The following is a 23037-nucleotide window of genomic DNA, read 5'->3' as shown; positions in this document are numbered from 1 at the left end:
AATTGGTCAGACTAGCAATAGAATAGATTAAAAGGGGTGTAGTTACTAGTTACTGTTTTATTTCTGACTGATTGTATAATAGTGCATTTATATATTACTTTGATCCAAAGCACATTACAATGTGCATTACTCACACACCCATTCCCACCGACGACAGAGGAAACCATACCAGTAAGACGCCTACGGGCGAAAAACGTCCTCGCCATAAAGGGCGAGGTCGCACCATCTGTCTTGACCATATATGACATCACTGTGATGTCACCTGTTTTTATGCCCATATATGGAGATCCCTGCTCTGAGTATCTGACATCACAGTGATGTCACCTGTGATGTCACAGTGATGTGTCAGGGGAACGACGGTGTCAGGCGTTACAGAGATATGGTCAAGCTGTGACGGTTCACATACTAAACTGCGACCTATGGTCGCAACAAGGCACCAACCTGCCCATCAGGAGCAGTTAGGATTTCAGTCAGTGTCTTGCTCAATGATACTTCCACACTGACTCAGGAGGAGCTAAGGATTGCGCCAAGAACCTTCCGTTTCCCAAGGGTCCTCTCTACCTCCCGAGCCACTGTGGCCCCCAGAGAGTATAGAGAACCCATTTATCAGCTTCAATTTAAAGTGTTCCAGTCTGCTCATTTCTCATTTCACCTGTTTATCCTGTATCAGTTCTCTCCTGATTCGATGAAATTGATATCCTGAATTGAAAATGTAGTATTGTCTGTTTATTAAAGAAAACTGGAGAGACAGGGAGACCACTGAACAAACACTCTATTGCAGTGATCAGAATATAGAGCCATTTAGCCATTTATTGTAACCAAAAAATATCACATACACTTATACTGTACCTTTAAAGTCTATCAGCAAGTCAGTTAAACTGTAGGCCTACTGTCTTGGGTTCAAAGTTCAGCGGTGAGATTTGCATTGGACCCATGTTGGTCTGAGTTGTTTGCCGATAACACAGGATATTAAACAATGAACTCTTGAAGGTGTGGACTTATACACTGTAACTCCTCAGTGCTAATTTAACTCAGAGAATGAATGGAACCAAATGGAACCTTACATGTGTACACTCTCAGAGTTACAGAGGATTTTACTATTACGCAGTGGAATACTGCCTTTCAGACACTCTTAACCAGAGCGACTTACAAGGTCAACACATAAATCAAATGCAGACAGTGTAGTGCCTCAGTAAACTAGGATCCCAAGTAAACCATAGCATAAGTCTAAAGTAACAATATACTATAAAATAACAATCTGTACATTGAAACTATAGGATACCAGGTAAACAATGGACATAGCTTCTGTCTAAAATAACATACATTATAACCTTGTGGTCCAGGAAAAAAAATAACTTTAAATTGTTAAATTAAAATGTTAAATTGACTACATTTCATTATTGACATTAAATCCTGCAAATAAACCACTCGAAACAGTTCTGTGGAAACATGATTTTGCTTTGAATTATTTCGATTATGAAGCAATACATAATTCAGGCTTTTGCAAATCCCGCCCCATTCTGCCCTGTTACTATGCTGGGACATTAACCCTGGGCAGATTGTTTTTATAGTGGCAGTGAATGGGATTTTTTTTTTCATAGCCTCATTATTGCAATTTAAAGTATCAAAGGAAAAACATCTAGGTGATATTAATAAAAAGGGAAGACAAAGGTACAGTAGTTACATTGCAAAACAGGGGGTTTCCCCGAAAATATATGTTTTAATTTGTTTAATCCGAGTGGGACAGAATCACTATTGCAGATTATTTTATAGTGGAAGTGGATGGGATTTTTTTTTTCGTCATAGCCTCATTACAGCTATATAAAGTACCAAAAAAACACATCTACGTGATATTAATAAAAAGGGAAGAAAAAGGTACAGTAATTACATAGCAAAACAGTAATTTTCCCCCGAAAATATATGTTTTAATTAGTTTAATCCTCTGGATCAGAGAGAGAATAGAAATAGAAAAAGAAAGCGCATTGCATCTTGGGTAGGAAGAGGAGAACTATAATCTGTTCTCCTCACATAATAGGCTGGCTTTTCGTAATTCTGCCCATTTAAAATATATGTACCCAATCGTAACTAGTTAGACCATTGATAAGGTCCATGTGAACTAGTTTGTTGAAGCTTATTCATTATGATGAGCGAGATCGCGCCGTACTGCCGCGGCCGTACTGGACGAAGGTCGTGCTCCGCACTGCGGACAGTTGCTGAAAGCCTGAAACAACATTCTCCACTGCACAAACTCCACCCCCGATAGCAAAAAGTGAATGGTTTTTTCTGGTTGGCCAGTCAGGGAGTCTCAGGGACCAATCAGAAGGCTGACAAAAGGTGAATTATGTCCAATTATGTGCCATTTGCTGTGCAGCACAATAGGCTATATAAGAAATGTAACGTCATTGCAATATCGCAAGCGCAATATACATAATCACAAAAGAGATTTACATATCACAAGAGATTATTTAACTTGTTTTCTTTTTTTTTCCACAGTCCAGATTTTGGATGTCTTTGTTTAGGTCAGAAGAAAATGTTTTAAGGGGAGCAGAGAGAAACTGTATTGTTAAGATGGTGGTATATTATAGTACCTGGCAACAGCTGCTATTGACAATTAATAATGTGTTATATTCATTGTCAATAGTAGCTGTAGCCAGGTGTCATGTTTTCAGTAAAACCATGTGATTGGAATGGAAATATAATCCTTCTTCTTTTGTTCAGTGTGCAACTGTGCATACTGAAGTCGGCTATTCATTGTCTGGGGTTTACCTTTGTTAACCATGTTTACTTATCGCGAATAACATAGATTGCTGATCCAACTAGCAGCTTTAAATAAGGAATCATTCAAAAAGACTGTAGCTAGCTATACCAACACATTAGATTAATATATCGTTGCTGTCGGGTGGAAACCCTGTATGTCCAAAACCGTTCCTTTTTTTTAATAATTATCTTAAAAATATATAAATAAAGTGAAAATAGCTGATCTACAAGCTCACATTAGATCTACTATTTTCAACACTTTTGTGCGACACTCTTCTGTGATGGAGTATGGCATTAAATTATATAAAAAAACATAAATGTGAATATGGAAATACAAGGTTTCTGCTCGACAGCAAATCACAACAGCAACGGTGGAATCCTTGTACCGGTACATCCAAAATTGTGGCGTGACACTGAAGTATTACGGCATTAATAACACAACAAATGTATACGTTGAAATATGGAGATACAAGGTTTCCACCCAAAAGCGATATGTACTGTACTAAAGTGATCATGCTATGCTTGCTTTTATATAGCTTTACATTTTAACTGCAATCATTGCAAAGCTGCCACGAAACGTTGTGAGCTTGTGTATCTGCTATTTTTGAATCGCCAATGCACTTAACATACTTACTGTACGTTACTTTCCACCACTGACTTAAAAACGTGACAATATAGAAATAAATCTCTCAACCCCATGATTGCATGTCTGTATTGAGTCAAAAATAAACTATTACAGTCAGATACAACAACACATAGCAAGAAATTGTACATTCATTGCATTTCTACAAATCAGTATTTTGCTAAATAATACAATACAAATAATATTCAAATATAAATCTCAGTATGTAAATGAAACAAGAACTACAAAGCAACATTACTTCACTAGAACATATTGTTCCTTCAAAACAATTGTGGGCTCGCTTCAAGCCAAAAAATAAAGTACAAAATGTCAAGATCGCAGGCAGTGCTCTCTTTGACGTTACTGATGCAATCGGACGCTGCATGCATGATTTGAGTCATTGTTGTCAAAAGTTTACCCACTGGTGGCGCTATAACAGGCCAATGTGAGAAGGGTATCTGTTCCTTGACCTAGTGGGAATGTGCTTGCAAAATCCCACGCACACCACAGGCTGTGTTCATGATTTGAGGTGTTTTTGTCCACTTTATCGCTGCTTGCAGCCATATTTATTGTTATTAATATTATTTAAAAGAATTGTGAACTTCATAGGCATGTTAGATAAAGGTCCTTAGATTGCGTGTAGAATGTTTCATGCAAATTGCTCATAAATCCCAGGCTAAAAACTGGTTTAAGCGTTTTACAAACTGTTCAAAATGATATAGCGCCCCCCTTTGGCCATTTGGGGTAAGATTGGTTTCAGTGATATTTGAACTAACCCTCTACACTATTTCGTCGTGAAAATGTGACTTTGCGTTTATGTTTTAGAGGCAGAAGAATAGTTTGCATAAAACTGCAATATTCATTGAATTATTAAAAAAGAATGTTTCAATTAAAAAAAATCCGATCAGACAGATCTTTAGATATCGGTCCAAAGTTCACCTTTGCCAAATGCCATGAACGTGTTACTTTGCATGTATGATTTAGAGGCAGAAGAATAATTTGCATAAAACCACAATATCCATCGAATTATTAAAAAAATAATTATTTAACGTACAAACTTCTCACCACATAGAATTTCATGTGAAAAGAGTTTTGTGCGCCTAACGCGTAAATCCCAGGAGGAGATAGATTTTTACTGTTTTTCATATAATTCAAAATGGCGGGAGATCAGAAGGTCAGAGGTCAAAAGTCAGAATGTCAAAGTTGTTCGGCATGAGGAGACGCATATGTGTGTCCAGGTTTCATGGCTTTCAAGGCTTCCTACAGCGCCACCCTTTGGCCGATGGTTGTAAAAAGTAATAGCACACGTCGCCACAGTAAGCTGAATATTGTAAGTATAAGTATATTGCAAGTGTAAGTATGTAGGAGTAGAAAGGTGCCAAAGTTTTGAGGAGAACTTTATATGTCCGCCTTATAGATAAATAATGACAATAACATACGTGTGCTCGCCTTTTACGCGACGCATTGTGAGCTTGTAGATCGGCTATTTTATATAGGGTTGAATTGATTTATAATTCTAATCAAAATCTCCTAACTAAAACGAGCCTTTTGAACGGCTCTTTGAAAGGAACGGATCCCATCCCCAAGATGCCAGGGCTGAATTTTAGTCCCAGTCGGTCCCTGCTCAACGGCAGCGGTGGCCTAAAGGTTATAGGAGCACACTTGTTGCCAGAAGGTTGCCGATTCGATTCCACGCACCGGACTGGAATGTTCACCACCACTCACTCCTCCCCAACACAGCTGAAGTGCCCTTGAGCATGACACTGAACCCCTAACAGCTCTAGTGAAGCTGCTCAGGGGGCAATAGTATAAGACTGTGGTTGTACTAGTCACTTTCCAGATTTGAATATGTATTTCTGTCTGTGTGTGTCTATCACGATCTGCAGTGGAAAAGGAAATACCTAAAGTCAAAAGGGAGTCGAGTTGAGTTGTACCATGCAGTGTTAATGCAGCTAGCAATAGCTAGAAACTAGCATTATGTCGGGCGGAAACCTTGTTTCTCCAAAACCATTACTTTTCAGGGAAAAAAAAAAGAGAACTTGTGTTCCAATGGATCTCTATGGCTATTGGCTAATTTATACAAAAAAGAAAACAAATTATATGGAGATTCAAAGTTTCTGCCCGACAGCAAAGAATTACAGATTCTCCTGCCCATACAACCCACCCATACACAGTGCATTTATTAGTCAATCTACTGTATATTATGACCACAGATGATCCTTCAACGTCCATTGAATTAAAAGGGTGTGTCTGCTCTGGAAGCAACGGTTCTCAAACTGGGGTCCTTGATGAGGGGTTCCAAATGGACCCTTATGGGTCTAACTCTGAGTTTGAAAGAATGAACCAAGTGGACCCCATTTTGCACACTCTCAGAGTTATGGGAGGTTATTGAAATTAAAAAAGATTCGCAAACCACCGGTTCTTCTAAATAAGGCCAGTGGACAGAAGTACCCCTCTGCAGTCCCATTGGTCTGTGCGGCTGTCAGTCTTTGATTTTACTTGACATGTTGGCAGTGGTAGGCGCCCGCTGATGACATCACAGTGAAGTGTGTGTGTCGGGCATTGATGAGTGGTTGTCGGCCATGTCCATGGTGTAGAGGCGGTACAACAGTGTGACGATAGCCGCGGACACGCCTGGGACGAGCCAGGAAGACCACCAACTAGAGAGAAAGAGTTCATTCACTACTAACCAACTAGAGAGACACAACATGTTAGCTGTACTAACCAACTAACTTACTATTTAAAGGGAGTTATTTTTTTCCTATCAATTACTCACCCCATGGAGACTTGAATTCATGGATACTTTTATGTTTTTTTTGACACATTCCTAAGCCAATAATTTGAGGTGACTCTTTGTGTCTCCATAGGGAACAAAGAAGGCTCTTAGGAATGCAACAAAATCTCCACAGGGCGAGTAATAGAAAAACTGTTATTTTTGGGGTGAACCCTTTAACTACTAACCTGACTGTAAAGCGACAGACAGACGGTATGTGTGTGTGTGTGTGTGTGTGTGTACCTGTCTTTGTCATCGATAGTTGTCACGTGTATCTCCTGCAAGGAAAATAGTACATATGTCACACACTGACACAGTACAGTGTTTAGTTTTTAAATGGACCAGATGAGGATTGAACCTGTGTTCTGGGTCCCAGGCGGGTTCAACCCCGGCCTACGAGTTGGAAAAACAACAGAGCTGCAAGGTAATCCTGTAAAGGTAAAAACCTGTTGGACATCCATCCAATCTGTGGTGGAAAGCAACTAAATGTATGTACAATTTATTTTGTTCTAGTTTTGTATTCCTTTTTTTTATTTTTTATCTCTGTATACATATATGGTAGGGTACGTTTGGATATGCACTCCAGGACTGGGGGCACACTAATGTAATAGTTTTTATTGGCCAGAGCATTCAGTGCTATTTACTGTATCCGAACGCACCCAGAGAAACAATAACAATAGTAAAAGTTTAAGAATAATTGTAAAAGAAAAGAAAAGAATGAAAAGAAAACCACTGAAGCACAGTAAATCAGAACAAAAATGGTAAGGATAATTAAAAGAAAAAAAGAAGAGAAAAAAGAGAGATAAGGTGGTTGGCTGGTTGCACATTGATAGGTTTTTATGTTGTTTTGGAAATCCGAAATCTGAAAAAAAGAAGAATCGTCACACAAAATAGGGGAAAAAAGGGCCCCGATTGAAACAAGCCCAAAAGCTTTCTCGTGGTGCTTATCCTTTTAGTTGAATAAAGTCGTCAATCAATCAATCAAACAACATCCTTGCACACTGAGCCGATGCATGTTATTTCGATTCGGTGCAATGTTTTCGCAGAACGAAAACCTATAGTCATCAAGCAGTTAAAATGTTTTTTTTTGCCCTGTCACTTGTGAAAAGTTGTGAAAAAGAGAATATTGGGAAAAGAAAAGAGAATATTGGTTTCATTCCGTAAACAGGGGGGATCATTTCAGACATTGTACTAGAAGCAGCGCCGCAGCATTATCCCGACCATTTAAAATTAGCTTTTAGGATGTCAGTGGCCAATGTTTGATGTTTTACAAGCAATACTGGAGCCAGCCACATATTAAAAAGTATTTTTTCTGCCAGCCAAAGATGCTGAACAACCGCTCGCAGCCACACACAGCATCAGTAAAGTGTGCGCTGCCGCGCTATAGGTCGCTAAATCTGCAGACTGCTATTCACTTCAGGATACAGCCTAAAAACATTAAACATACAGACAAGATGATTGTCCATAGTTGTCCTGTGATCAGTCAGTTTATCACATCTTTCTGTCAAAACTGTCACTAGCAGTCACTAGGTGTCCAACAACCCAGTAATCCCAGTTATGCATAATGGCTGAGCTCTCACATTGCATAAGGTACGCACACAGTGCAAGCCTTTCACAACTCTCTGGAAGGACAGGACAGAACACTGCTCAAACTGCGAGACAGCTGCGAATACGGAGACAATCTACCCTGGTCAGAAAAAATGTATACGGACGAAATAACGGGCGGCAGTATGCAAACATGAATGACATAACTTGAGCTTGATTTTTTTATTTACGTGATACGTGATCAGATATTCGTCCGAAAAAAAAACACACAAAAAAACGCAGCAGTCTGTAAGGACCTATACAATTATACATGGTAAGGGAGGGGGAGGGGAGAGGAGGGGGAAGGGGGGGGATCAATCAGAAGGTAGAGTTTGTAAGGAACTGAAATAATGAATAAAAGGGTTCCACTTTTGGAGACATTTTGGGGGCTGCCCTTAACAGAAAAAAACTAATCTTTTCCAACTTGAGAAGAGACATGGACACAATTCGACTATTACGTCGAATTGTGTAGAATTTGCCTGGAGGGGAACTCTTTCTTGAGACTCCAAATATTGCTATGAGAGGGTTTATCTGTATTTCAAATCCTAGGATTAGCAAAATAGTGCAAGCATGAATTCTAACCCTTGACCTAGACATACAAGACTGGGATAAAGCACAGGGATTAGAACGGTACAGAGCCGGGTGCATAGCACAGTTCAAATCGCCACCCAGAAGGTGGGTGTCTAAAAACGGGATGGTTCTGCGGAAATCTGTAAAAGTCTGGCTTATCAAAGTTTGGGGTGTAAATATTTACCAAAGGACCGGTTTGTGGCATAGAGGGCCTACAATAATCAGGTACCTGCCATTTTTATCAGACATGGTCTTGGATGGGGTGAATTGAACTCTCTTATTAAATTAAATAGCTAATTACTTTGACATTAAAGGACGATTGAGGGAGTCTGGATTCAAGATCTCTGTCTGTAGGGATGGGGAGGAGAGGAAGGGAGAGAGGGGAAGGGGAGGAAAGACAAAAGAAAAAAGAAAAAGACATCCAGTGTGTGCTGTCTATCATCACAGCACTGCATCATCACACGATAACGAGTTGAACTCAAGCACTTACCGGTGGTTTGGCGACCTTTGCTCTGTCATCCTAGAAAGAGATAGGGAGAGACAGAGAGAGTTAGAAGGATTGTGACATAAACAAGATGCGTTGCTGTTGTGAATTATCTTGTTTGTGAGAAACAGCAGACCTGTATCCTTAGACGACCTGCACACATACGCACACACAGTCACTCACGCACGCACGAAGCCCTGTACCGCACACGTACAGTGCAGTCTGAGTCTGCTAAAAGTAACTTAGTCAAAGACATAATGCACTACGAAGACAATGATGCAGTCCGTTGGTCAAGAGAACATGAGAACACAGCCATAAGACAATACATTCAATTGATGCAAAAGAAACGTAAAAACTTTTAGATGAAACTATGTGGTTTATTTGTACAGCAAGACAGACCGCATCTCGGGGCATCACCGGATGGAGTGACGAGCTTATGCTGTGGGAGAGGAACACTTGAGATTAAGTGCCCATACAAATATCATGACGCCCTGACAGGGAGTGGTGAGGACACACAGTTCTGCCTAGACAAATCACTCAAACTTATGAAAAGTCCTCAGTATTTTACCAACTTCACATGGCAGTCTGTGATGTGAAGTACTGTGACTTTGTTGTTTGCACAAAGCTACCTGTAATCATAAATCACATTCCCAGAGATAAGGAAATGCTGCAGGCAGCCCTGCCTAAAGTTGGATTATTCTTCAAACAACATGTTTTGCCAGTGTTGTGACGTAGCATGGATCCATAGCATGGATCCACGGATCCACTCACAGCGACACCTTCTGTCTGCTCACACTGTAACAGTGCCAGACAAATGATAAGCTGGGACAAATGCAAAAGTTGTTACCATTACACATGCATACAAATTTAAATCATTTTAAAAATGACAAACACAAACGAATGGTTTTGGACATACAAGGTTTCCAGCCGACAACAACGATATGGAAAGCGACTGAAAAGGATATCCTTGTGTGCACGATGGAGATAACAGACCCGGGTACGAACTAAAAACTATAATGTTTCCTCTATGAAGCTGGACAAAAAACAACCATAGCACCCAGTTGCGGTCTCGCAGATGGGACACCGTGTGAGCGCATGATAGCATGAAGTTGTGTTTTCCATCATATCACCAACTCGTCATCATGGGCACGTTCCCTCTTCTCTTCTATTTTGAGGTCGAAAATAAGATTTGAATAATCAAAAATCTAAAAATGATTTTATTTGTAAAAATGTTATTTAAAAAGATGACTTTGGAGCTACAGAAATAGCCACATTAGCGAGAGTTAACAGACCCCTGTTTTAGCTGTGGAAGGGGTCGGGAGAATGGAGAACAGAGACATCTATGAAAAGAAATCAACTGCAACAGGTATGAAGGGACATGATAAAAGGCACTTTCAGGGCATATGTGTTTTACACTGGCTCTCTCCTTTAAGCAACTCTTCTCTAACTTCTCTTCTAATAAGATTGTTTTTGCCCCTAGGCAAAGCTTTTTTCCTGCAGGAAAATCCCAGTAAAATGGTCTTCTGAACTCGTTTTTTTTTTATTAGTGATGTGTAGTCCACACACACACACACACACACACACACACACACACACACACACACACACACACACACACACACACACAGACTTACAGGGTGCAGTTCTCCTATGATCATGTCCTTAGCCATTTCCCTGGCGTCAGTAGAATGTCCCACATCCTCGAAGCTCTCTGTGCCATCAGATCCTGCATGCTCCCTCAGCACCTCCTCTCCTCCTGGGTGCTGACACACACACACACACACACACACACACACACACACACACACACACACACACACACACACACACACACACACACACACACACACACACACACACACACACACACACACACACACACACACACACACACACACACACACACACACACACACGAGAGAGAGAGATAGGGGACACTATTATTATTAATATTAATGTATAAAGGTTCAATAATGAACCAATAATCCAGCTCAGTTAAGAGTGTCCAGCCTGAGATCGCAATGTCAGGGTTCGATTCCCCTGAAATACGATGGTACAAAAGACAAATGGGACCTAAAGCTTCCCTGTTTGGCACTCAGCATCAGAAGGTCACCGGTTAGACACCTGTTCCGCCCGGAAGGAAGGGGCATTCGGTCTGTAGGGGAGGAAAAGCCTTGTGTATGGGAGGAGCCTCACGTTGTCACTCAAAGCGGCGCCAGCCAATCACAGGGCATCTTTTCCGGGACCTGGCAGAATTCGGCTCTCTTTCGCTATTATGCGTTCCGCCCATGTCTACGTAAGTGTCCCTGAGCAAACATGTTAAAGTCATAGTTTGAAGACAGATGGGTTGTTGTTCAGAGCTCTGATAGCTTTAGGGACATGAAAAAATCTTTATGAGTCCATCTGTGGTGGATTTGTGACTCGAGGCAATTATGAGAAAAAAAATCATTGAGAAACAAAAGCCTCGACTCCATAAAACTAAATTCACAGAGATAATGACTTCTCATAGATGCAACATTTTCCCTGAAGCTGTGAGAGAAAGCCACTAAACACACCCGAGTAGAGTTAGGAGGATGCACTAGATTGAGACAGCCACAAATATAATAACGTCAGCTAAAAATATAATAACGTCAATGTCAGGCAGAAACCATGTGTGTCCAGATTTTTCATTTTTTTTATATATGCTCTATTTTATACTTCGCATTACACATTGTAAGGTTGTAAATGAGAATATACGCCTATAATGACATGTCCAAAATAGGGAGGTCAGGTTGAAACTGAAAGTGGTTTTAAGTGAAAAAAAAAAAAAAAAAATACAAAAAAACAGGGATCAATGAATTGATGATTACTGATTACTATAAATCTGGTGATTTGACTTCTATCAACAGAGGACAGCCCAAAACCAAATGTAGACATTGTTCAGTCATGCAGTGTGTGTGTTTAGTCAGCTAATGAACAAACTGTGTGTGTGTGTGTGTGTGTGTGTGTGTGTGTGTGTGTGTGTGTGTGTGTGTGTGTGTGTGTGTGTGTGTGTGTGTGTGCGTGCGTGCGTGCGTGCGTGCGTGCGTGCGTGCGTGCGTGTGTTTTTTCCATTGACACAAGGAGTGTCCTGATATGAACCATGCAAATAGTGGCATTCATGCCAGCTGTTTCATTTGAACAGACTCACCACCAGCTAGACGCTGATCCAAAAATAACATGAAACATTCATAGATTAAGTTAACACAGACACTATCCCAGAAACAGAACTACTGTACTGTATATTAGCTGAGAAATGAGAATGGAGGTTGATGGTCTATTTGTCTTATCAGCACAAGGTGTACTGTATACAAGGTGTACTGTATGTCTGAGCACGGAAACACCAGCTGCAGCCACCGAGTGGTGATGTTCAGCAGCCTGCATCCCTCATTCACACTGGTTCTGATTTCTTTTGGCTAAATGGCTAAATGTAAGGTGCACTGGTGCGACCAATGAAAATGCATACGTGCACGTATTTGTGAATATGTGGCATTAATTAAATATATGCATACAGTATCAAATCACTATCAAATCACAACTACAACACTGTACTGCATGTAAGGGTCCATTTATTCACTCTCAGAGTTGCACCCTGTAATATGACAAAGAAATAACTGACATCTTGAAAACATGTATAGAGGAAATAGTCGATCTACTATCTCACAAGTCACAAGTTCAACTATCTACCAACACTCATTTGTGAGCTTGTAGATCTGCTATTTCCATTATTATTATTTTTTAATGCTATAAATTATATAAAAAACTAGCCCTTACCCGTTCAAAGATATGAGCTCTCAGCTCTGAAATGATGTGCAGTGTGTGGGTTATGGGATGTGCACTGTGCACACAGTATATGAGGGATGGAAAGTAACTTTAACTGGTGCTTGCATGATAATATGTAGGAGCATCAATGTAAGAAATACCCGTTTCGTTTAATGGCTATAGAGATACTGTGTACCGATCTGCATGATTTTTGGACAACATCTGTAACAGGGCCAGACAAATGATATGTTAGATGTCAATATGGAAACGATTATAACAATTATGCAATAATAATTGCTATTATCTCAAATAATTGTGATTAGGCGATTATGTAATAATTGTGACAGGCCTAATCTTGAGTAAACAGAAAATACATTTTCAGGTCAGGATACCAATTTCATCCAATCATAAGTGAGAACTCATAAGATATAGGATACATACAGTATGTGAGATTGGAGGTGCAGAGTAGACCCCTGTTATTGAACTAACACTCAAAGCAATCATTACTATCAGAACATACAGCTTTAACGTGTGTGTGTGTGTGTGTGTGTGTGTGTGTGTGTGTGTACACACACACACACACACACACACACACACACACACACACACACACACACACACACACACACACACACACACACACACACACACACACACACACACACACACACACACACACACACACACACACACACACAAGAATCCCTGTAATTGATCTATTGGTTGAGAAAGCCCTGCCAAACTGTGGAATTGGATCTAATCCTTCCTCAAGGTTCAAGGTATAAGTTGTTTAATTATTACTAGAAGAGCGGCCAAGCGTATAGTCGGCGACCTGGCCAACTGTGGAACAATGTAAATAGGGAATGAATGAATGCCCCGCCCTTTAATGCAAACCCCATTATACCTGTTGTCATAGGATCCGTTTTGACCATCTGTTTGCGTGTGTCCATTTATGCCCATATATGGAGATCTCTGTCTGTCTATGTCCATTTCATGCCCATATATGGAGATCTCCATAGGACCCGTATTGACCATCTGTTTGCCTGTGTCCATTTATGCTCATATATGGATATATCTGTATCTGTCTGTCTGCATCCATTTTATGCCCATATATGGAGATCTCTGTCTGTCTATGTCCATTTCATGCCCATATATGGAGATCTCCATAGTCCATAGGACCCGTATTGACCATCCGTTTGTCTGTGTCCCTTTATTCCCATTATGGAGATCTCTGTATCTGTCTGTGCCCCCGACTGTGTTGCAGACACAGTGCTGGTTCCCCCTTTAATGCAAACCCCATTATACCTGTTGTCATATACTAGAATATCGCCCGCGGGCGAATCCTAGAGTTCGCACGCTTCGCGTGCTCACATGCACACACACGCACAACTGCTCCAAGCCATGTTGCCCACAAAAAGCACTGTTTCTTCATGTATTTTGAGTGTGTGTGTGTGTGTGTTTGTGTGTGTGTGTGTGTGTGCCCTCTTGTAACCTGAGACTCTCTCTCTCTCTCTCTCTCTCTCTCTCTCTCTCTCTCTCTCTCTCTCTCTCTCTCTCCCCCTGTGCAACTGACCCCCCCCTTCCCTCTTGTAACCTGAGACTCTCTCTCTCTCTCTCTCTCTCTCTCTCTTGCTCTCTAGCGAATGAGCGGGCGGCATAGGGTGGGGGCCAATGATAGAGTTATGGGCGGTATTCCCTACGTTCTACGGTACCTACATCGGACGTTCTCCCTACCTACCGCTTGGAAGTGGGATGCGGCTTTAAGCCAATTGTAAATATAAGATGGACACAGGCCATATGTTTGCCTGTGTCCATTTAAGCCCATATATGAACATCAGAACACGTCATACTGATGAGATTCAATACGTAATCATTGTTAACTCATGTGGCGTACGTGATGTCAGAGCCTTTTATGATGTGATGATGTCACAATGAGTCAGCGCTTGCGCCGGTTTCCTCAGAAACAGCCTGATGTCAACAATCATCTCCGCATACGGAGATTCAGAACGTTTTGCGCCGGTTCGGAAAAAACGCGCATCGGGTTGGGCCAAGGCCCGCCACTGCACTCCGCGCCGCGGCGGGGAACACGCGTGCCGAATCTGAAGCCGGTGGGATGAACGGATCTCGAGATACGCGGTTTACAGACAGACAGACAGACTCACAGAGACTTCTAGCATTTATTGTAAGATGTCAGGCATGCAAACACACACAGGTTCCCAGATTCCAGTTACCAAAGGAAAAAAAAACCTGGCCCTGGCTGTGACGTCACGTACCTCCTCCAGGAACTTGGTGACGTCATAGACGTGGTTGTGGATGATCAGCCAGGTGGACTTGTAGGTGTTCTGCACCTCGATCTCTGACAGCCTGTAGTACTTAACACCCCCACTGTCTGGCATCTCCTCTGTGTCAGCCATAGTTCTCTCTGCCTCTCACTCAATAACTTGTCTCCCTTCTTCTCTTCCTTTAACTCTATCTCTCTCCCCCAACTACAGTAGTCTACGTTTCTTCTCTCTCTCTCTCTCTCTCTCTCTCTCTCTCTCTCTCTCTCTACCTCCCCCCTCTCTGTCTCTCTGCCTCTGTCTGTCTGTCTGTCTGTCTGTCTGTCTGTCTGTCTCTCTCTCTCTCTAATTCGTCCTCTTTTTCTCAATTTTAGTTTTTCTCTCTATTTTCTGTGTGCGTGACGTGTGTCTCTGTCTTCCCCTATCTCTCTCTATTATGTGTCTGTCTTTATGTCTCTCTCATGTAGTTGTTGTCTAGTAAACGCTAAACGTCAGACTGACTGTTGCTCCAGTTCCTGTAACACACAGAAAACTTAACGCCCGCCCCCATTGTCCTTCACAGCCTCCTCATTGGTCCTTCCCTGGTCCTTCCCAGAGCAGACGACTCTGGTCCTGGTCCTTCCGTCACGCTCTCTCATTGGTCAGAATGGAATCCAGACGGGGCGCTTGAGGACGGGTGAGAGTTCGCACGCACGCAGGTTCACTCAAGTCCAACGCGAGACATGGGTGCAACCTCAATGATGAGTCCAATACGCAGTGGTGTAAAGTAACTAAGTACATTTACTCAAGTACTGTACTGAAGTACAGTTTTAGGTACTTTTTTATTTATTTTTACTGGAGTTTCCAATGTTTAGTAGTAGAACCTACTTTTATTACTTCTACTTCACTACATCTCAGAGGAAGATATTGTGCATGTACTCCTCCACTACAATTATATGAAAACTTTAGTTATTAGTTACTTTGTAGATTTTGATTATTATTACAAAATTAACACTAACCACTTCAGCCCTGTAGCCTACATTTCGAACATTTGAAAATAGCTATTAAATCTACGAGCTTGTATCTTCTATTTTCATTGATTGATTGATTGATTGATTGGTTGATTGAAGACTTTATTAGATCTTGGCTATATATTCTGTACGTACATACGTATGGGTAAACACTTTGTCTTTTTTGTTGATTGATCCATCGCTCTGACATCACGCTCGGCTCTGACATCACTGTGATGTCAGGGGAACAAATCCCTTTTATGCCCATATATGGAGATATGGAGATCCCTGGGATGCCAGGGGAAGCAAATCCCTTTTATGCCCATTTATGGTGATCCCTGATGTCCACATCACTGTGACATCACTGTGACTCTGTCCCTTTTATGCCCATATATGGAGATCCCTGTTGTCATATGGAGTTCCCTGTGATTCCAGGGGAACTATCCCTTTTATGCCCATATATGGAGATCCTGAAATGCCAGGGGAACCAAATCCCTTTTATGCCCATATATGGAGATCCCTCATGTCCACATCACTGTGACTCTGTCCCTTTTATGCCCATACATGGAGATCCCTCATCATGTCCACATCACTGTGACTTTGTGCCACCCCGGCCAGATGGCCAAGACATGGCGCGACCTCGCTTTTCGCCCTTATAGGCGTCTTAGTGGTTATACATTTTATATAGGGCTATTTGAAAATTGTGAAATGGGACATTCCGCATAATGAGTACTTCTACTTTTGGTACGAGTAGGCCTACATTTTGATACTAATACTTTTGGACTTTTACTCAAGTAATGTAAATGTTGAATACCAGGCTTTTATACTTGTTAGGTAAACAGCACTGCACACACACCAAAATACCAATGAGAGTGGAATCTGCATTCTGCCAATTGATGCATTTCAATGAGCGTTTTCATGCCAGTAGGCCTAGAGGATTTCTGCCAAAAAACAAACAAAAAAACGCTCCATTCTCATTGAAATGCATTGAATGGGGAATCCACCCTCATACAGTAGGTACCACCAATGTCCAACAACACGCCTGTCAAGGAAACTTGCCCCCCACCACCCCCTTAGCACCCCCCTGTTTTTTCGGCTGTCAGTCAAACACTGTCAACAAGCCTATGGCCAAATCACACAAAATGTAGCCTCGGAAACCCAGGCATTTTATTTTGGCGATAGGAAGAAAAAAATACAAAATGCGTCCCTCTGGGCCATGGGATCCAGAGTATCACGCTGATAGGCTCTTGTTGGCCGGACAACCACATGAACTAGCCAATGAGCCAATCACTCGAGTCGACGCGATGCGTCCCTCTGGGTGATGGGATGAATTTCTTAGCAAGGCGCGAACATACTCTATGGGCGCGAAGTGTTTAAACAGCGTCAGGTTGCTGCTGGAGAATAAACATTATCGACACATTTACAGGTTTTCTGTTTAAATTACTAACATTATGTTTAAATAACATTATATTTTAACATTGTTGGTATTCAACAGTAAAAGAGCATTTTAATCAATATAGATTAATGTTTTTGTTCATGTTTGAAGGTTGTGTTTGGAGAGGAACCAGCTGCTGTGAATTAGCAGGTGAGTTTACACACATCATTATGAATGTATTTGTAATATTAATGTAATAATACAGTTTAATGGATAGAATGTATGAGCATGAGGAGCTATTAACATGAAGATGTACAGTCACAGATATTAGCCTAATGAAGTGGGTCTCAATTAACCCTTTTCATGTCAAGGACGTAGGATGGATGTAGGCTATGCATGGGATATGTTGAACCCCACCTGCAAATATTTGTGTCAGTCTGCCAGGAAAACCAATTTAAGGACTTTAATACCCATTACCCAATACCTAAAAATAAATAAATAAAGAATGAGGAAAAAACAACATGGTCAAACTGGTCAAACGTTGGCCAAATTGTAAGTAAAATTATGCCTATAAGAAAGATGTGAAAACAAAGTCTAGCTAGGGATGGAGCTACAGTGAGCAAATAGCCTAGATGGGGTCTTTCACATGAAAAAATCTGAGAACCTAAATGCGAGCGAGAGCTAAATGCATGACTTGTAATTGTTGTTGTTTTGTTGTTGTTTTTGTAGGATGGTTGGCACAGCAGAACAGTCGTTGTTCTTTGTGAGTGTTCCAGAGCTGAGCAAGTTGTGTTGGGTCACTGTGTCTCTACAACAAGATGAGAACGAACCCAGAAACAAACAGATGAAGACATGCAGGTCAGACACACTATTAGCCATTGTTTGATTGATTGGTTGATATTTTTATTGACAAATATGCATATATAGACCGAATCATTATCACAAAACACGAAATATTTCCAGGTTGCTAACGCTGGCAGTGTGGCATTGATGGAGCAGTATAATTCATTAACCTTATTTCTGGAACGAACAGTACTTAAAAAGGTGGTGCCATAGTTTTGTACTTTTTCTGTTTTTCATGTGTCTAGGAGGTTGAAAGTACTTCATTATGTGTTTTTTTTTTGAGAAATGATGTATTCTCTTAGTATTTGTTTGTTTTCTCTTGGAGGCTGCCACCTTGTGGTGAAAAGTGTCAGTTAAAAAACACAGATACTAAGTATGTCACAGTATCAACTCCTCCCCTATTTACCATTCACCCAACACTGTGGGGTGTGGCTATATCAGCTGGGTCACCACCACCCACCATGCCATCCATGCATACTTAATGAACTGGGGGTGTGGCCACATAAAAACCCAATTCTAACTCTTTCTGTATACTTTTTTGGAAAAAAATCTTCCTCCTAGTATATAATCATGTTTTATAGGGGGGGGGGGGGGGGGGGGGAATCATGGCACCACCTCTTTAAGAGATTGTTATTGACTTTTAAAGAGCAAGACCACTTTTTGGGTCGTGTAAGTTACCTTGCCATGATGCCACAGACAGTCCAGACTATGCCCACACTGCACACGAAATGTGGTGGAAATAGAGCTACACTCTAACCACTGCCCATCAGTGACACATACTCCCACAGATTACATACACACAAAGTGAGTTTGAAAACATGACCAACGACAAAAAACTCTAGACCTACTGTACATACAGTATAAACAGAGCTGCTACCTTTAAATGCTTTTTAAGGCTATATTTTCTGTGTACTTTTTAAATCGTTTTGAGAGAAAATGCCACAATCTTTCCCAAAGTCACTGCAAAAGATTGCTGATGTTATCAAAAAGCTTTATACCCTGTACAGGCATTGACACTAAGGCTTGCCCACCTGCCCCTGGCAGGTAAATAAAACCTTCGGGGAGGTGAAGTTGGCTTTCAGGTTGCCCGACCGGGCAAGTGCTCATTTGAGAGGGAATGCAAAAAACACAACACAAGATAAGTTGTCTAAACACCTGCATGTGGCCAGTGCACTCTGTCTGGTCTGGGTAATATAAAAAGAGCACTGTTTACCCATAATGTACTGTTTTTACTGTTGCTACACTTAGAAATATAAAATAACAAGTGTGAAACCATAGACATATTCTATCATAGCTATGTATTTGGTATTTGTATTTGGAGGTATTGAGGTATGACATTTTATCGCACAGCCCCAGAAAGTAAAGTAATAAGTGTTAAATTGTAATTCAAATCTAACCTGTCATTTTATAATGGACGATTTACTTTATGGCCAAGTGGGCATGACCTTTGGGCAAGTAAAACATGACCTGTACTTGCCCGACGGGCAAGTGCCTCTGAGACCTTAGTGTCAACCCCTGCCTGTATATATTTTTGTATAACAACGCAGTGTGGCATAGCTCTTTGTACACAATGCTGTACCCCCTTCAACTGTATATACTTTACCCATTTAAAAAAAATGTAATTATATTTTGACACTTGCTTTGGCAATGTAAACGTATGTTTTCTCATGCCAATTAAAGCTCCTTTGAATTGAATTGAATTGAATTGAATTGAATTGAATTGAATTGAATTGAATTGAATTGAATTGAATTGATTAGAAATGGATAATTCAAAATATGCTCCTCATTGACTTACATTGTACGGTGAAACAGCTGTCAAAGTCACTCTTTTAGCACATAAACAAACAACGCCGATTCAGATAATAGAATATCACAAAACCCAGTAGTGTTTATTTTTTGAATAAAAAATTCAACTTCCTGTTGATTTTACTATTTGAATATTCAGATCCAGATCTGCCGATCTAGTCCGTTCCCAATAATAGTTACTGCGTGTCTCTCCCCATCTTTCTATCCCTGTTTCCTGTCCATCTCCACTATACCTATAAATAAAGGCAGAAAAACCATAACATATCTTAAAACATACACTAACATACACAATGGTTAAAATATAATGTAAATACTCGATCGAGTAAATAGATAAATAGTCAATTAATAATTTTTTGTGTGCAAATACTGTATGTGCTCTGAGCAGTTATTGGTATGTAATGATAAGTGTGTGTGTGTGTGTGTGTGTGTGTGTGTGTGTGTGTGTGTGTGTGTGTGTGTGTGTGTGTGTGTGTGTGTGTGTGTGTGTGTGTGTGTGTGTGTGTGCGCGCGCGCGCGTTTCTCCAGGGAGCTAGTGTTGCTGTACTCTGACATCTTGGCCTGTCCTGCTCTAGACTCCTTCTCTGCGATCACCCTGATCATGGCTGTAAGAAACACACACAGGCACATAAAACCGTGACTTAAGACATTCTTAGCTAAATACTAGTCATGCGAATTTGTTACCTTTTGTACCTTTTGTACATTTTCTATAATATTAGAGCCCGACAGATGCCAGATTCCTGGGTCTGATGCCGATTCTGATTTTGGAGGGTGCTAGACTGATGTTTTGACCGATATTTTGTGAAAACAAAAAGTGCTTAGGGTTGACTAATGTTTCTATTTGAGGACACTTAACTACAATGTAACAACAAGCCTTTGTGGTTTTATTTTGGCTCGTCCATTTGGCATCCTTACTGTATTCAATCAATCAATCAAAGCCCTAGTTTGCTTGATTCCTGTGTGTGTGTGTGTGTGTGTGTGTGTGTGTGTGTGTGTGTGTGTGTGTGTGTGTGTGTGTGTGTGTGTGTGTGTGTGTGTGTGTGTGTGTGTGTGTCAAGCATGCATATTGCATACAGTAGCGATGTGTGTTGCATGTGTACAGTAGCCAGGTAACGCATGCCATGAAGTCCTAGGGTGTGTGTGTGCAGGTGTGTGTGTGTGCGTGCATTAATGTGTTTCCGTTCCACAAACACATGTATGCATGCGATTGCGTGTGTGTGGCTTTATGTTTGAATTCCTGTCATTCCATTTCTGCACCTATCGTTCTCTGGAATGATGCCAATGACACACACACACATGCACGCACGCACACACACACACACACACACACACACACACACACACACACACACACACACACACACACAGACACTGGAAGAGTAACTCTAGTCAACAGCCCACATTATGACCCACTGGAACGTAAACCAATATACTTTCTGACTGACTCTCTCTCTCTCTTTCTCTCTCTCTCTTTCTTTTCAGACCTCATTTTTCAAGAAAGGAATAATCCAGGCTTATAGACAGAGGCACAATCTGCAGGTGAGATAGATGGACAAATGAATAGATGGATATGGAGCATAGTATCTAGGGGTTAAGAGGTAAATTTATATTTACATCGATGGATAAATTAGTGGTTCTCTAAAGTGGGGTCCGGGCGGGGACCCCTTTAGGGGGTCCTCAGCTAAATCTGTAAATATTACTTCAAATCAGATTTGTATTTTTTTTAGATGGGGGTCTGCAACCAAATACATAGATATTAGATACATAAATAAGTTAAACAGCCAACGTGTTAGTATCATACAGGATGAATGTTGTGTAAAGTTGAAGGGGACACTGCACAAACATTGTACCAGGGGTAAACTAATGAAGAATGTTTGAGATTCCCAGGTGGATGCAGACAGACAGACAGATATACCGGTATAAATAGATTAATTCATTCATTGGTTGCATACAGTACATACCGTAGGTAGATGAATGGATAGATACGTGTGTGTGTGTGTGTGTGTGTGTGTGTGTGTCTCTCTCTCTCTCTCGTGTGTGTGTGTGCATATGTGTGTGTGTGTGTGTGTGTGTGTGTGTGTGTGTGTGCGTGCGTGCGTGCGTGTGTAGGTGTCTGGTCCTCAGAGTGTGTTACCAGGCCTCTTGCAGTGTTGTGTGTCGTACACCTTGACCTGCAGACTGGCTCCCTTCTGGAACAAAGCAGGAGCCTTCCTCATCTCGGGTACACACACACACACACACACACACACACACACACACACACACACACACACGCAAGGCATGTACACTCCCACAGATGCACAGACGCGTGCAAGCAGACAGATATTTAGACCCAATAATTCTGAGTAAGTATAAAGTAAGTAGGTCGGGGAGGCTTATTGTCGGTATCAGCCGAGAATGCGGGAGATGGATTGCTGAGGTGGAGCGCAACACCTACCATCAGCTCCCAGAACTTCTTGCATGACTTCCTGCACTCACTTCTCATATGCTGAGTTGGCGGTGCCTGGGATCAAACCCATGACCTTGTGATCAAACCCATGACACCCAGTGTGTACAAATAGAACCAAATTGACCCTTAGCCTACTGGTCTGTAACTCTGAGGGGCCTTTTCCACCAGCAAAGAACCAGTTCCAGAACCAGTGCCGGTTCAACTTTCTTGGAACCTTGGTTCGTTCTTGCGAACCGGCTTGCGTTTCCACCAGATTGAACCAGAGGAACCAAGGATTTTGTGGTTCCCGTTCGGAACCAACTTTTACGGTTCGGAACCAACTCCGGTTCTCGGTGGAAAAGCTCACCTCTGGTTCATCCCATAGGCGGGAGAAAGAACCAGAACCGGTTCTTTGCCGGTGGAAAAGGCCCCTGAGAGTGTACAAATGGAACCAAATAAGCGTTCACAGTCAAGGTTAAATAAGACTGAGGATTTTACAGTGCACAGGCTAGACTGGGATTCCTACACTGTCGTATAAAATGGGGTTCGTGACAGCACAGTTTGAGATACATCTTTCTCCAGGGTGATCAGGGGATCACATCTTTTGTTATAAAGTAGGCGATGAAACTGAGCTCGATGTCCTTTTCCATCACTTTCAATTTGCCGCAGCATCTTGCTGTTTGCTGTCTTGGTTTCACTGACCAATGGCATGTTTTGCTGAGCGGATACTGTGCTATGTCACACCATTTC

At 41.4% G+C, this 23037-nt stretch overlaps 2 protein-coding genes across 2 annotated transcripts in view; one reads left to right on the top strand and one right to left on the bottom strand.

Moving 5' to 3' along the window:
• Positions 1 to 784: 784 nt before the first annotated feature.
• cyb5a (cytochrome b5 type A (microsomal)) lies at positions 785 to 15333 on the bottom strand. Its single transcript, XM_080751475.1, has 5 exons — positions 14844 to 15333; positions 10425 to 10553; positions 8797 to 8826; positions 6396 to 6430; positions 785 to 6039 (listed from the first exon to the last, which is right to left on the bottom strand). Exons 1-5 carry the CDS (start codon positions 14982 to 14984, stop codon positions 5916 to 5918), a joined length of 459 nt encoding a protein of 152 aa, XP_080607601.1. The 5' UTR covers positions 14985 to 15333; the 3' UTR covers positions 785 to 5915.
• Positions 15334 to 17364: 2031 nt separating this feature from the next.
• Positions 17365 to 23037, top strand: part of LOC308306593 (uncharacterized protein C18orf63-like) — a gene marked incomplete at its 3' end in the record, with an annotated part of 37717 nt that continues 32044 nt past the window's right edge. Inside the window, exons 1-5 of the mRNA XM_080751632.1 lie at positions 17365 to 17423; positions 17943 to 18071; positions 20388 to 20466; positions 21342 to 21398; positions 21969 to 22080. Coding sequence (XP_080607758.1) covers positions 17944 to 18071; positions 20388 to 20466; positions 21342 to 21398; positions 21969 to 22080 — 376 coding nt within the window. The 5' untranslated portion in view covers positions 17365 to 17423; position 17943. The remainder of the gene's footprint in view (positions 17424 to 17942; positions 18072 to 20387; positions 20467 to 21341; positions 21399 to 21968; positions 22081 to 23037) is intronic.

Source organism: Nannobrachium achirus (genome assembly GCF_963921795.1).
Source record: "Nannobrachium achirus genome assembly, chromosome: 21".
Taxonomy (NCBI): domain Eukaryota; kingdom Metazoa; phylum Chordata; class Actinopteri; order Myctophiformes; family Myctophidae; genus Nannobrachium; species Nannobrachium achirus.
This window is presented reverse-complemented; position numbering and strand designations above follow the sequence as displayed.